At 34.1% G+C, this 13,118-nt stretch overlaps 1 protein-coding gene and 1 pseudogene across 2 annotated transcripts; one reads left to right on the forward strand and one right to left on the reverse strand.

The window, feature by feature from the left end:
• Positions 1-2,856: 2,856 nt before the first annotated feature.
• On the reverse strand, positions 2,857-7,068 carry LOC118049508 (hydroxyproline O-galactosyltransferase GALT6). 2 transcript variants are annotated; one of them, XM_035059512.2, is made up of 7 exons: positions 6,018-7,065; positions 5,393-5,625; positions 5,019-5,309; positions 4,797-4,925; positions 4,527-4,700; positions 4,034-4,141; positions 2,857-3,949 (listed from the first exon to the last, which is right to left on the reverse strand). In XM_035059512.2, the coding sequence occupies exons 1-7, from the start codon at positions 6,883-6,885 to the stop codon at positions 3,572-3,574; spliced, it is 2,181 nt and encodes a 726-aa protein (XP_034915403.1). In that variant the 5' UTR covers positions 6,886-7,065; the 3' UTR covers positions 2,857-3,571. The 2 variants fall into 2 exon arrangements, with proteins under 2 accessions (XP_034915403.1, XP_073268962.1); XM_073412861.1 differs by having other exon boundaries at positions 4,797-5,309; positions 6,018-7,068.
• A 3,905-nt stretch (positions 7,069-10,973) lies between these two features.
• On the forward strand, positions 10,974-12,846 carry LOC118049496 (transcription factor MYB92-like; annotated as a pseudogene).
• Positions 12,847-13,118: the final 272 nt, after the last annotated feature.

Raw genomic sequence — 13,118 nt, forward strand, 5'->3', positions numbered from 1 at the left:
CTTATATAATACTTCTAAAAGGCAAAAAATTTAATCCTATCATATTTAGGATATTAAATTTGGATTTATTATTGTTATTATTATTTTCTTCTTAGTTTAGGGTTTATTTATATTGTTTGGATTTAATTGTAAATGGGCATCATATAAGTCCACATAAAGGGTTCATTAGGGTTTGTTTCAGTTTAGAGTCGGTACAAATAAAAGCATAATTAGACATATAAGTTAGACAATTAAGATTAATAAAACTTATTGTTTGCCGCACTTGTTATGTGCTAGTGGGATAATCTCTATTTCTTGGTTTTCTAAAGAAATGAAAACAACTTATCGAAGAACAATTGACTTCATGGCGTCATCCTTAAACTTCTTGTTTGCGAATCAATATTCGTTGGGTTAGGTGGGGGTTTTTGTTTTTAATAGTGCTGCTGTCTAGGTACAACTTATCTTTGTGTCACACTGCGATCAAACCTATTTACTTGGCTTTCCGGGAATTCTTATCTTTGTGTGTAGATTGCGTGACCACATGATCACGAGTTTTGTATCACTTGGTATCAGAGCCAAAAGACTCAATTTAATGCAACTAATCAAGAATAATATAGGAAGAAGATAATCCGACCGAAACTGATTTGAAACAAGATCAGACCCGAAACAAAGACAACACAAAGAAAAATTAATGTGGAAGGTAAAAACAAAAATATAAGAAATAAAAGGATTAGTGTTCTCAAAAAAGAAACTAAAAGTCTATTCTGTATTATAGGGGAGATGCAGTAAGAACTTGATGTGTTGACGGTATTAGTTATTGCCTAGTAAGCTTCATAAAGAGAGGAGCAAAAACGCTACAATAATGATAAACGAAAGAGAAGGGCTGCTACCTTCATCCGAAGTTGTTGGTGATGATTGTTTGCAATAAAAGAACTTCAATGGCATCGAAAGGAGGCTAAAACTTTGTCTATTATCCATCTTAATGATTCTCTTTAAGAGAGAGGGAATGATACGATCCGAGTAACAAAAAAACAATCAGATTCGGATTCTAACGTAAAATGCACAATTGTCCAGTTTCATAGCAACAATCATAATTCTCAATCCAACCGTTGGTCTGGTTGACATTTTACATGAAGTCTCCTGACATGTTGTCCTACATTGGGTTAAACTTTTAGGTCAATCGAAGTTCGGGAAGGCATTGCAATACTAATCAATATAAGTTGTATGAATGTTGTTTTTTTTTTTTTTTGACATGTGGACTTATTTAGCTAAGATTCTTTTTCTACAATGATGTGACAGCTGGTTTTGAAAATTTTCTAGTCTTGCAAAGATATTTAATAGACAATAACATAGTTTCCATGTATTATATGAACTCCATATTAATAAAGAATCCTTATGGTGTATAGAAACAATTATTTTATCCTTATTATAGTAGAAATTTATCATTAAATAAGTTTCCAACCCAGTTAAGAATACTTCAAAATTATAAAAATAGCGGAATAGTGGCTGCAAAATGGGATTCCTTAATTTCCACCAAGACTTGCAGAAAGAAATAGAGGCAGAAGGATTATTTGATGGAGCTTGAAGGTTAGCTTTCTTGCAAGTGAACGGGACCAGAGAAGAGACAGAGATAGATGAGGAAGTACTGGAGCCATAGTAGGGACAGGCTTTTCAAAACTGAGAGGTTGCAGACGAAAGCAAATGCTCCCATGGGATAAAGAAAGTGAAGGGTGAGGTAACAATGGCATGATCTATCCTATAGATGACGATTCCTTCATCTTTTGTTCTCAGGTCCCAAAAGCCTCTATCCAACCAAAACTATTCGTACAATTACAAATAAATAGATAGATAACAGCAGTCTAATGCAGATGCTGTTTAACTTAAATTTCAGTTGTTTTATTGTTCGCAATCAATACTGAAAATTCACTCGAGAGATGAAATAAGTTCAATTAAACTCACATGTTCTAAAAAAAAAAAAAAGATGGTTACTAGTTTATTTTGTGTGCTTTCATTGCAGGTTGGATCCAATTTTTTAGGAACTTAAAAAATTAATACATAGATTGTCATAAACTTTTCGATATTATTATTAAATTCAGTACAATAGTTCATGTTTAAAAAATCCCAATCCAACTCTTTCATTAACTCAAGTTTTAAATTAAATTATATAAGAGTTATCTTAACATGATTTTATCAATTAGATAAGTCCAAAAAAATATAATAATAATAATAAAAAAAAAAAAAAAACAAACCTAGTCAATCTTAGTTAGCCCATCATAACTTAAATTATGGACTTTACTAAGTTAGATTATTTTTTATTATTATCATATGATAAAAAAAATACAAAAGTAACTTATTATCAACTCAATACTAAATAATAAAATAAAATAAAAACCATATATTAAAATTATAAAAATTTATTTTCAATTTATATCATTTACTTTAGCTTTTTATTATGTTATTTATAGTCATCCAAAAAATTGAAAAGAATGCATATTTCTGACATAATTATTTTAATGTTGGGATATCTACCACAGTGTTTAGAAACTCAGCAATTAAAATTATGATTTTTTAAAAATTTGAATTGTTTTATTTTAAAATTAATTTTTTTTTATGATTTTAGATTGTTTTAATATACTGATGTAAAAAAATAATTTTAAAAAATTAAAAATATTTTATTTTAATATATTTTTAAATAAAAAACACTTTAAACATAACCACACTTTCAAACATTATCCAAACTTAAACCTACTTGAATGACGGTACAGATCGTGGGTTTAATAAAAATTTATTAAAGAAGAATAAGCATTTAATGAGCATCAAAAAATTTTAAGTTGTTGACTCAGTCAGCTACATAATGAGTTGAGAGGTTGCCAAACATTGTTGCAAGAGAACGTAAACTTTATTGATAGGTTGGTACTAATTTATTTTCCTTTCTAAAGAGTACATGAGCTTCTCTCACTTTTTTTATTTTTAAATAAAAATAAAAATAAAAATCTATGCGGATACAATATCCTCTACTGCCAAGAATGACAAAAGCATTCACTTGAGGGTATAGCCCATTGGTCAACAGCAAAGCTTATCTTTGTGAAGGTCCTGAATTCGATCCTCAAGAGTACCAGCCTGTCACCCCCGCGGTGCCTTACCTGCCTACTGGACTTGCAGGATGTTCAGTGGGCCCGGGAAATAGTCGTGGTACGTGTAAGCTGGCCCGGACACCCCGGGTTACCAAAAAAAAAAAAATGAAAAAAGCACAGATATGAAAATATAAACTGCGCGAATATATAAACATCATCTTCCACGCAGTGTTGTGAGACCTGGCCCTGGTCAATTTCGTGACCCGGGTCAGCGCACCAATGCTTGAGTTGACTCTGAGTAACCCTTGACCCTCGGGTGCATGATCTTGCTATCATTTCTAAAGTAAAAGAACTAGGATTTCTATAGTTCACCCATCTTTATCACCTCCAACCTCAGGCCTAGATGCCAGATAAAGAGGACGAGACAAGTATGAGCAAAAAACGATGACTGAATTAGGAAAGGGCATTTCCACCGCCTTGGTGCTGCTAGGCGAACCCCTTCCACAGAATATACAATGCTATATGGCTGCAAAATTTGTCTCCCTTGTTCGTTTTATCTTGAGTTTTTCAGGACAGTCACCCCAGGTGGTGACTCTCATCCATGATCCAGTCCTCGTTTCACCAAGTCTGGTGATCATCCTCTCCCTGTTCCGGCACTTGGGCCACTCATTGACTGAAGTCCTGATCATCATCTCATTGCAGCACTGAGCCCTACCACGCTTCTGTGATTTTTCCCAAAGGCAGATCATTTGCCTGGGGGTCTGGTAATGAGCCGTATAATAACCTTCAATACATCCGAACTGGCAGAACTTCAAGCTGTGCACATACTCCACAGGTCTTGAGCGATTGAACTGCTCTACCCACATTCCCATACTGACATCTTCCATCTTGAACAACTGCACAAAATGGGAAATGCGAGTCAGTTAAACGGGAGGGAGGGTCAGAGAGAGGAGAAGATAAAAACCATTCCAATTACTTGCCTTTAATTTATGACTCTCAAACTCAGAAACAATGAAGCACGCAATGTCAGAAGATAAAATGTAGCCTGGCCCATTTGCGTAGGGTGGATAATCTTCTTCTGGCCATTCCTGAAACCACCACCAAATGAGAAGAGATGGCAGGATAATCTTAAATTAGAATTCCATCACAAAGTCCTTGACATAAAATAGAGTATGGCCTCCGGAAAATATGCATGAGGAGACATCAAACCAACACCATACTTGGGACCAATCCCCACACTCCTTTTGGGGTGGTTGGTGGGGTCGGGGGAGGATCATATCATCTATTTCTCACAAACAATACACATAGGGAGCATTGCATTCCACACAAGAACTACACATGAGACTTCTAGAATGAATGTGATGCTATGCAACCAAGCGACAATTACCAGTGGCCTTTGACATAAAGCTAAAACAATGATCAAAAGCAACTTTAGGTGAGCACAGGGTTTAGCAATTAATAGGTTCGGCCTACCTCATATGTCACTTCCCATTTACCATATCGCAAGGGCTTATGGTAGTAATTTATGTTTCCAATGTACAAGCTCCTATCAGCAGGAACATTATTTACTTCATCTATAATGGAATCCACTCTCACAAATGTATCATCATCAACCTTCATAATATATTTTGCACGCACTGTGCGGACCTGTAAAAAACCAAAGCAAAAAAACAAAGCCATTTTTATATAACTAATACCCAAAGATAAATTCTTTTCAAAATCTCGAAATGGCTCATTACTCACCCCATATTCACAGATGGCAACAGTTTTCAACACCACAAGGTCATAGTTATCCATGTAAGGCACCACGACAATATCACCAAAATATTCAGCCTCTTTCTTTAACTCTAAATTCACTTCCTTTCGAGTGTGCTGTCCAAACATTGACTCAGAAGGGTGAGTGAATGATTTTGTTAAGCTACAACAATAAAACCAGCAGATTCCACTGCAGTAGTTTTCACATACCAGGGCTACAAAGAAACGAGCTACCACATTTGACGATTTTATAAGCCTATGCTGCATCCAAGACTTCCTAACAGCCATTCGCTCAGAAAAATGGTTAGCTGCAGAGAGAACACCGATAAAAAGTTCCACTGACCCCACAGAAAGAGATGGTGCCTTCCATCTGCTAGACATCTGCAGATGCCTGTGAAGAGAAAAACCAGGGTGATTCGAGGGCAATGAAGCAGCAAATACAGAGTGAACATCTATGTCCCCAGTAACAGCTAACCCCGTTGCATCCTCAAGAGTAAATCCCTGTCATCATTACCACGATACATTACAAAAACTCCACACTCCACATCCATCATGAGATTGATAAGCTGTAGGATGTTACTCACAGTTCGATAAGGGAAAGAAGTGACATGCCTCCCATCAACATTAACATGGTAACCCTCCAAACCAGCACTCAGAGTTAGGACAAACAGTTTCTCCTCTGCAAAAGGAAATGGCCAGTCAAAAGTCACCTTTTTTGTTCGATCTATTTGCCGGTTCAACCACAAAGTTGCCTTAGACTCCTCTGATATATCATCATCGTCACGGATCCACTTCTCACACTGCACTTGATCATCAACTGAAATCAATAAAAGGAATTGCTCAATTTGGTGGAAACACAAAAAGAAATGGATGAACTCAAAGAAAAAATTACTTGCACGTAGAGGTAAAATTTTAGTCTCTTTCATAGCAATTTCAATAAATGACGTGGAAAGAAAAAGGAGATGGAAACCTTGCATGCACTGTTGTCTGTTGTTAACCTAGCAGCTCACAATATCTAATTCTTATGCGCAAACATAATATTAAGCTGGTGAAAAATTATTATCCTTCAAAAGAACAAATCTGTCACCTATAAAGTCTTATAAAAAAACCCCAACAGCTTAGATTTAACACTCTACCAAACCAGGAAGAAGTATAAATTCCTCAAAAAAACACAATCACCAAAAGAAACTCTCCGAATCAACGACTCACCAGTCTCCTCATCAGTCCCAGACCCCCATCCCTCGCAACGCAAAGCAGTCCCCCAATGCATTCTATAACAAGTATTCTGCTCAATTACAGGCTTCGAACTCCAATCCCCTTTCAACCTGGGATTGAAATGAAGAATCCTTGGTGGGTCCTCAGCCTCCACAGTCTTCAATCCCAGCAATTCCATTATGAACTGGGAAACCATCACCTCGTCGTCTGCTTCCTTCACCATGGCAATCTTGGGGTCCTTCTCAGCATGTGCTGCTCTTGGCTTACCCACCAGCGTTATATGTGACCCCAAAGTGAGCCCACAAGGCAACTCCACCAAGTTGCTTCGCTTCAAAAAATCCGACCCAGATAGTGTAACCGAAATGGGACAGGGTTCGGATATATTCTTGAGGTTTGAAACCTCCAAAAGTTGAACTTTACCAGATTGAACTTCATCCCATAACTTCATCCCCTCCTCCCAAGCAGTCTTTGCAGCTTTATGGAGGTCGACGGAACCGTCTTTCTTAGTGGGATCCAAGGTCTTAGGGTGGAAACCCAAAGAGGACAAGATTTTGCTCGCAGCAAGTTGAGATTGAGTAGGGCGGGAAAAGTTATGAGAAACCCAGTTAAGAGGTCGAGTTGGGGCATCTTTATCTTGCAAAACTTGTTCGCTTTGAAGCTCAGAAAAGCGAGCGAGGGTGGTGGTGGTGGTGGTGGTGGTTTCAGAGGTGGGGCCAGAGTCGAAAACAAAAGGGATTTCAAGAGTGACAAGGAGCATGTAGATAACAGCAACAGCAAGAAGGATTTGAACGGATTTTTGCCTGCTTAATGACACAAACCTATCTAATTTGTCCAATTTGGTATCCGATTTGCCTCTCTTCATCTCGGAAAAAAAATATGGCTTGATCAAGTTGAATTTAATTTTCAAGTTTGGAGAGAAATGAAAAGGAGAAAGTGAGACCGCGAGTGTCGTGTTTAACAGGAAGAAAAAAAAAAAAAAAGAGTGAAAGAGAAGAGAAATGGTATTGATTTTTTAAAAAAGGAAAGGGAATTTCCATAGCTTTTTCAGAATTGGAAAAACACGATGCTTTTCCAATAACTTACGCCACAATTATTAGGAAGATATTGTTTTTTTTTTAAGTATTTTTTATTTAAAAATATATTAAAATAATATATTTTATTTTTAAAAATTTATTTTATATTATTATATCATCTAAAAATGTCTAAACAAAATTATTTTTACATAAGTAAAAAGTTTTAATTTTTTTAAAATATTTTTAAAATACAAAAATATTTATATTTCAACCTTTAAACATAATTATTAAACTCAAACCGGCTTGGCGGGTCGACCCAAGATTCGGTTGACTCTGTGACTGGACCGATCTTGGTTTGTTAAAAAAACCGGCTGGTTCAACAACTCGGCAAAACCTGATCAACCCATGACTTGAGCGACCTTGACGAAACCTTTTTTTTTTTTCAAATGTAATTTTTCTCTTATATCGCTCTATTTATATATTTTTTTAGTTAGTTATTAATATTTTTTAAAGTTCGGAATATAAATATTGAAAAAGTATTTTATTTTTTCAATATACGATATAAAACCCTTTAGTATATATATTCTATGTTTCAAGAAAAAAATTATATTTTTTTCAATGTGGGATGAAAAAACTTTTTAGTTTAAATATTTCAGCTTAAAAAAATAACATAATATATTTTCAATATAGGATTTGAAACCTTTTAATATATATACTCTATGTTTACAAAAAAAAAATTATTTTTTTAATTTGGGATTTAAAGCTCTTTAGTATATATACTTTATGTTCACAAGAAAAAAAATTATATTTTTTGAATGTGGGATAAAAAACTTCTTAAAATATTCTTTTAAATTTTATTATTTATAATATATATAGCTTATATTCATATGAATTTTTTTAAAAATATATTATATATAATATTAAAAAATTAAATATTTTTTTTTAATTTTTCTGAGTTGATTTAAACTAATTTAAGTTAATTTGTAAACCGGAGACTCAATCTCTTAACTATATTAACTCTCATAATTTCATAACTATAGAGTAAATGTTTCACATATGGACGATGATGTTCCCGTTGCAACTTTATTTTCTTCCGCCTAGGTTTTTTTTTACTTTTTCTTTCCTTCTTCTTCTTTTTTCTAGGTTGGAGTATAAATAGAATTATGAAAAGATTATTTAATTTTCTATTGAATCGGATTTAAGTTATTAATTTTTTATTTATTTCGCTAACGCATGCGAATCTATAATTAGATGCTGTCTTAATCACTTAATTACAGTTACCGGCATAATAGATTGTTCATCCAACAAAATACTACGAAAACTCTTGATGAAATGTTTTAAAGCAATGAATTTATTATTCATAAAAAAAAGCAGAGAATTGATTACATGAAGTACTGAAAGTAATAATTGAGTGATGTCTAGATTTATTTATAATTTAATTGCTGAGCTTTAAAAATAATAATAATAATAATAATAATAATAATAATAATAATAATAATAATAATAAGTGATGTTAATGAATATAATAAAATAATATCAAAGTTTTTAGTTATTATGATTTTTTAAAGTAATATCAAAGTTTTAATTATTTATATATAAAAAAATTTAATGACCAACAATTATAAACTCAAATCATACTATTTTTATTCTTCTAATTAAATCATTTACCAAAAAATAAATAATTTTTTTTAAGTTCATCAAAATCTTGTATATAAGATAGTTACGGTAACAAAATTCAATGCAATTATCATTAAGGTATATTCAATAATTAGGATAAGAAGATTAGTATACATCAAGGAAATTACAAACCTATTGAAAGTTGGATTGTGGTCTAATAAAAGTTGTCAATTCTATTCTTTTTTAATTGAAATGACCGGTATATTTTATAATATTTAAAAAACAAAATAGAACAAAATAGAACAAGTTTCGTCTCATTTGGGATCTTGGATCATTCTAGAATTCATTCAAATAATCTTGAGTTTTTGGTGCAATTTTTTTTTAATTAATCCATAGTAACTATTATTACTTGTATTTTTTAAAATATAAATTTTGTTTTTGTATCTATAATATTTAATTTATTGAACTTTTATTTCAATTAGTTGTATGGTGGGAGTGATTTGGCAAGATATTCTATAACCTTAAAAATTTATATTTTAGTCAATTTATAGTGCAATTAGGTGTGAGAGAAATTTCAATATATTTTAATTCATCCATTCCAGAGATAAAATAAATAGGATAAAGTATAAAAGACTAAGTGATTTGATTTTTTTTTTTTTTGTTAACAATTTGAGGAGTCCACCAAGGTAAAACTATTAAATACTAATATTAAAAATAATTATTATAATTTTCATTAACATTGGTTTATTTTTTTTAAGAATTGAATTTATTACTAATATATATGGTTTATAATGATATATATATATATATATATATAATGTTTATACTTTATAGAATTTGAACAAAATAAAAGATGTTTAACATCTTTATTAGCCTTGATAAAATTTACTTGTTGAACAAGAGGATTTGTGAAGAATCTAACTTTCTTGACAGGAAAAATTTAAGTTAGGAGATTATCGAGATATTTTTTATCTATTTGAATTTTAGAGAATGAAGAGACTCATTTTAATGGTAGTAATGAGCTTAGTGGAAATAATCATCTATTACAATGTTTAGTTGATAACTATCCAACAACAATTTTTGAACTTGTACTCCCTACATATTGTATGTTATTCCATATAACTTGGTTAGTAGTTGGTAAGTGAATATGGTAAAAACATAAGTATGTATGCATCATGATAATATATCTGTTTGAGAGTGTGGTTGTGATTACTTTTTAAAATGTTTTTCGTGTTGAATGTATTAAAATAATATTTTTTTTATGTTAAAAAATTATTTTTAAAAATCAGCACATCAAAATCATCCAAAATATATAAAAAAATATAATGAATTTTGGTGGAATGCGGTTTACACCGCGTTCCAAACACCCTGATATATATATATATATATATATGTCATCAGTTTCTAGCTAGTTTCTAGCTAGTTTCAGTAGCCAGTATCATATACAATTCATGCTTGTTTTGTGGCTGCAAATCCATCTCAAGCACACTCAGATTGTTTCTCCATGCTATCTCTTCAATTCCTTGGTTCATTTGCTTAAAATAACTAGTCTTATCAAAGTTGTGATTGTTGGAAACTATTTAAAAAAAAAAAACACCCAATTCGAGCCTGATTCTAGTGCTCTTGGGGCTCAGCATACATGTATTGTGAGTTTAAACATTTAAGATGATTTCTATGTGTTTTCTGGGAATGCTGCCCACCATTGCCATGGTCAGTTTGGCTTGTACACTCTCCACCTAATTGTTAACACTTGTCTAGCAGCAATTCTGTAACAAAAGCTGGTTACTGGGAAAACTCTCCCCTCCCTCTCGTCAAGTGAAGTTGAACACGACAATTCCAAGAAACTTTCCATCTCAGAAAATGTTTTTCAGTATTCTTATTTTGACATTATTTAGGGATTATCAGTTTAAGTTATCCGGTGCTCCACATGGTTCTTAAGTAGACTTGGCCAACTAACACAGCAGGTGTTCAAAATGAATGCTTTTATTCTTCACGCATGTCAGTGGCAATGGTAGCTAGCATTCTCCTATATTTTTTTTTCATATCATCCCAAGATGTCATGAAATTTAGTTGAATGTGAGCAACTTCATGCTTTTCTTGCTTCCACGCTTGTTGTACCTTTAAACCCACATTCTTCCTCATCTCAACCTCTCAAAAAGCAGGGAAATAAATTTAAAAAAAAATAGCATTTTTCTGTAGAAAGCTTCGAGTTGCATCGCTATTATACCTCGATTAAACTTGTCTTTTTTTTGCCCCTCTCTTAGCTTGTTTTATTTTGTAATATCATCTTTTGATTTGTGACTTTGCATAAACAGATACGATGGTGAGACCTCCTTGCTGTGACAGATTGAATGTGAAGAGGGGTCTCTGGACTGCAGAGGAAGATGCGAAAATGCTTGCTCATGTGTCCAAGCATGGTACAGGGAACTGGACTGCTGTTCCAAAGAAAGCAGGTCGATTTACAGATACATGATGTTGATATGATTTGGATTACAGTTAACCTTGCTTAATGTTGAGTTTTCCTGTCAAACAGCTTTCCATAAACGAGCATGTTTTGCAGGACTTCAAAGATGCGGGAAGAGTTGCAGACTTAGGTGGACAAATTACCTGAGGCCAGATCTCAAACACGACAGCTTCACACCCAAGAAGAGGAAATGATTATTAGGCTTCATGCAGCAATAGGTAGCAGGTGAGGTTTTCCACAAGCTCTCTTTTTTCCCTTCTTGTGCCAAAATTTTCACCACTGATCGATGCAGTTCTGCAACATAAAGCTTCATTAATAGAAATATTTTCTTACAACACTTCGTCAAACTAACATTTTTAAACTTATAATTAGTTCCACTAAGAAGCAAACTTTATGTCCATCTACACTAGCGTTTGTTTATATAAATACATACATCGATTTTTATCTCCTTTTGAAAGCCATTTTCCAGCCTTCACAATTTCCCTGCTTCCTGGCCTCAATGACTTCTCGAATAAGCTGATTATTAGTTGCAAGCCCAGCTTTCTACTAGCCTAAGTTACAGTATATTTCTCACCGAAGTTCAGTCATTTAATCAGAGGAAGAGTTCGATGAACAACGCTGTTAGCAGCCGTGCAAAAGCACACAGGGGTGCGTTACATTTTTGTCCCCACAGCGTGCTGTTTGGCATCAGCTCTCAATTCTCAGTTGTAGCAAGCCATAACAAGCTTAACATCCGAGGAAGCCTGCAAGAGATGGAGTTTTTTTTTCTGACAGCCTGTTCTGTAACAGTGGAAGTATAAAGACACACACTCTACTCTATCTCTATCTCTCTCTCATGGTTTCCCTTTCATGTTCCAGGTGGTCTATAATAGCCCAACAGCTTCCAGGAAGAACAGACAATGATGTGAAAAACTACTGGAACGCTAGGCTGAGAAAGAAGCTGTCTGAAATGGGGATAGATCCTGTCACTCATAAGCCGTTCTCTAAAATTTTAGCTGACTACGGAAACATCGGTGGCCTTGTAAATCTGGGAGCAGAATTGGGTCACTCAGCAGAGGCCTAAGAAATGTTTTCACTTTGAAACCAGAGCAATATCCATTCACTCCTGAAGGAATCTCGAACATCAACAGCCATTTGATGACCACAACTGTACCACCTAAGATGGAACCAAACCAGGAATGTTTCTCGAACAATATGTATAACAATGACGCTAATGACAATCACTCACTAGATCTTCTTGATCAGCTTCAAGCCATCAGACTGGTGACGGAGGCCTCAAGTACTTGCACTGCGTATCAAACTATTCCAGCACCTTGTATCCTTGATGAAGGCTCATTATCATCATCTTCATCATCTACTTGCTCCACCGCAGCTCAAGAAAAATTCCCAACAAGCTTTAGCTGGTGCGATTTTTCTTCTAGAAGATGAATATCTCCCTGGTGATCATCCACGTGCAGAACAGGAAAACGCAGCAGAATTCTCATCCAAGGACTTGAAGAACCAAACACCGAATCCGAATGTAATGATACCGCAAAGTGTTCAATCTAATACCGAGGTTGGTGCTGCAGTTAACGGAATGGATTTGGCACTCCAAAGCAACACTGGTTCTGATGATCGAGTTGCGTCATCTTCGCCACAACACAGTTCATTTGTTGAAACTATCATGGATGGAGAAAGCAAGATATTCTTGGATTTTCCTAACTTGCTGGAGGAAATATTCTACAACTGATCAATTTACTCAGTTCTTTAAAAACTTCAACCCCCCCCCCCCAATTTATGAAACATGGATACTTTCTAGTTTTCTCCTCATGTTAATTTTAGTTTTGAACAAGCTTTTGTGTCTGAATTTTCTGTAACCATTAATTAAACAAAGAGTGAATGGATGGATGTTTCTTATCACGAGTGTCTGAGAAGGTCCAGGCTTTCTCTTTGAATTCCTTGGACGACAGCTCGTCTTGCCATTCACGTGAGGATGAAATACATGTTTCATCCCTCAAGTAT

The sequence above is a fragment of the Populus alba genome, chromosome 12 (assembly GCF_005239225.2).
Source record: "Populus alba chromosome 12, ASM523922v2, whole genome shotgun sequence".
Lineage (NCBI taxonomy): Eukaryota > Viridiplantae > Streptophyta > Magnoliopsida > Malpighiales > Salicaceae > Populus > Populus alba.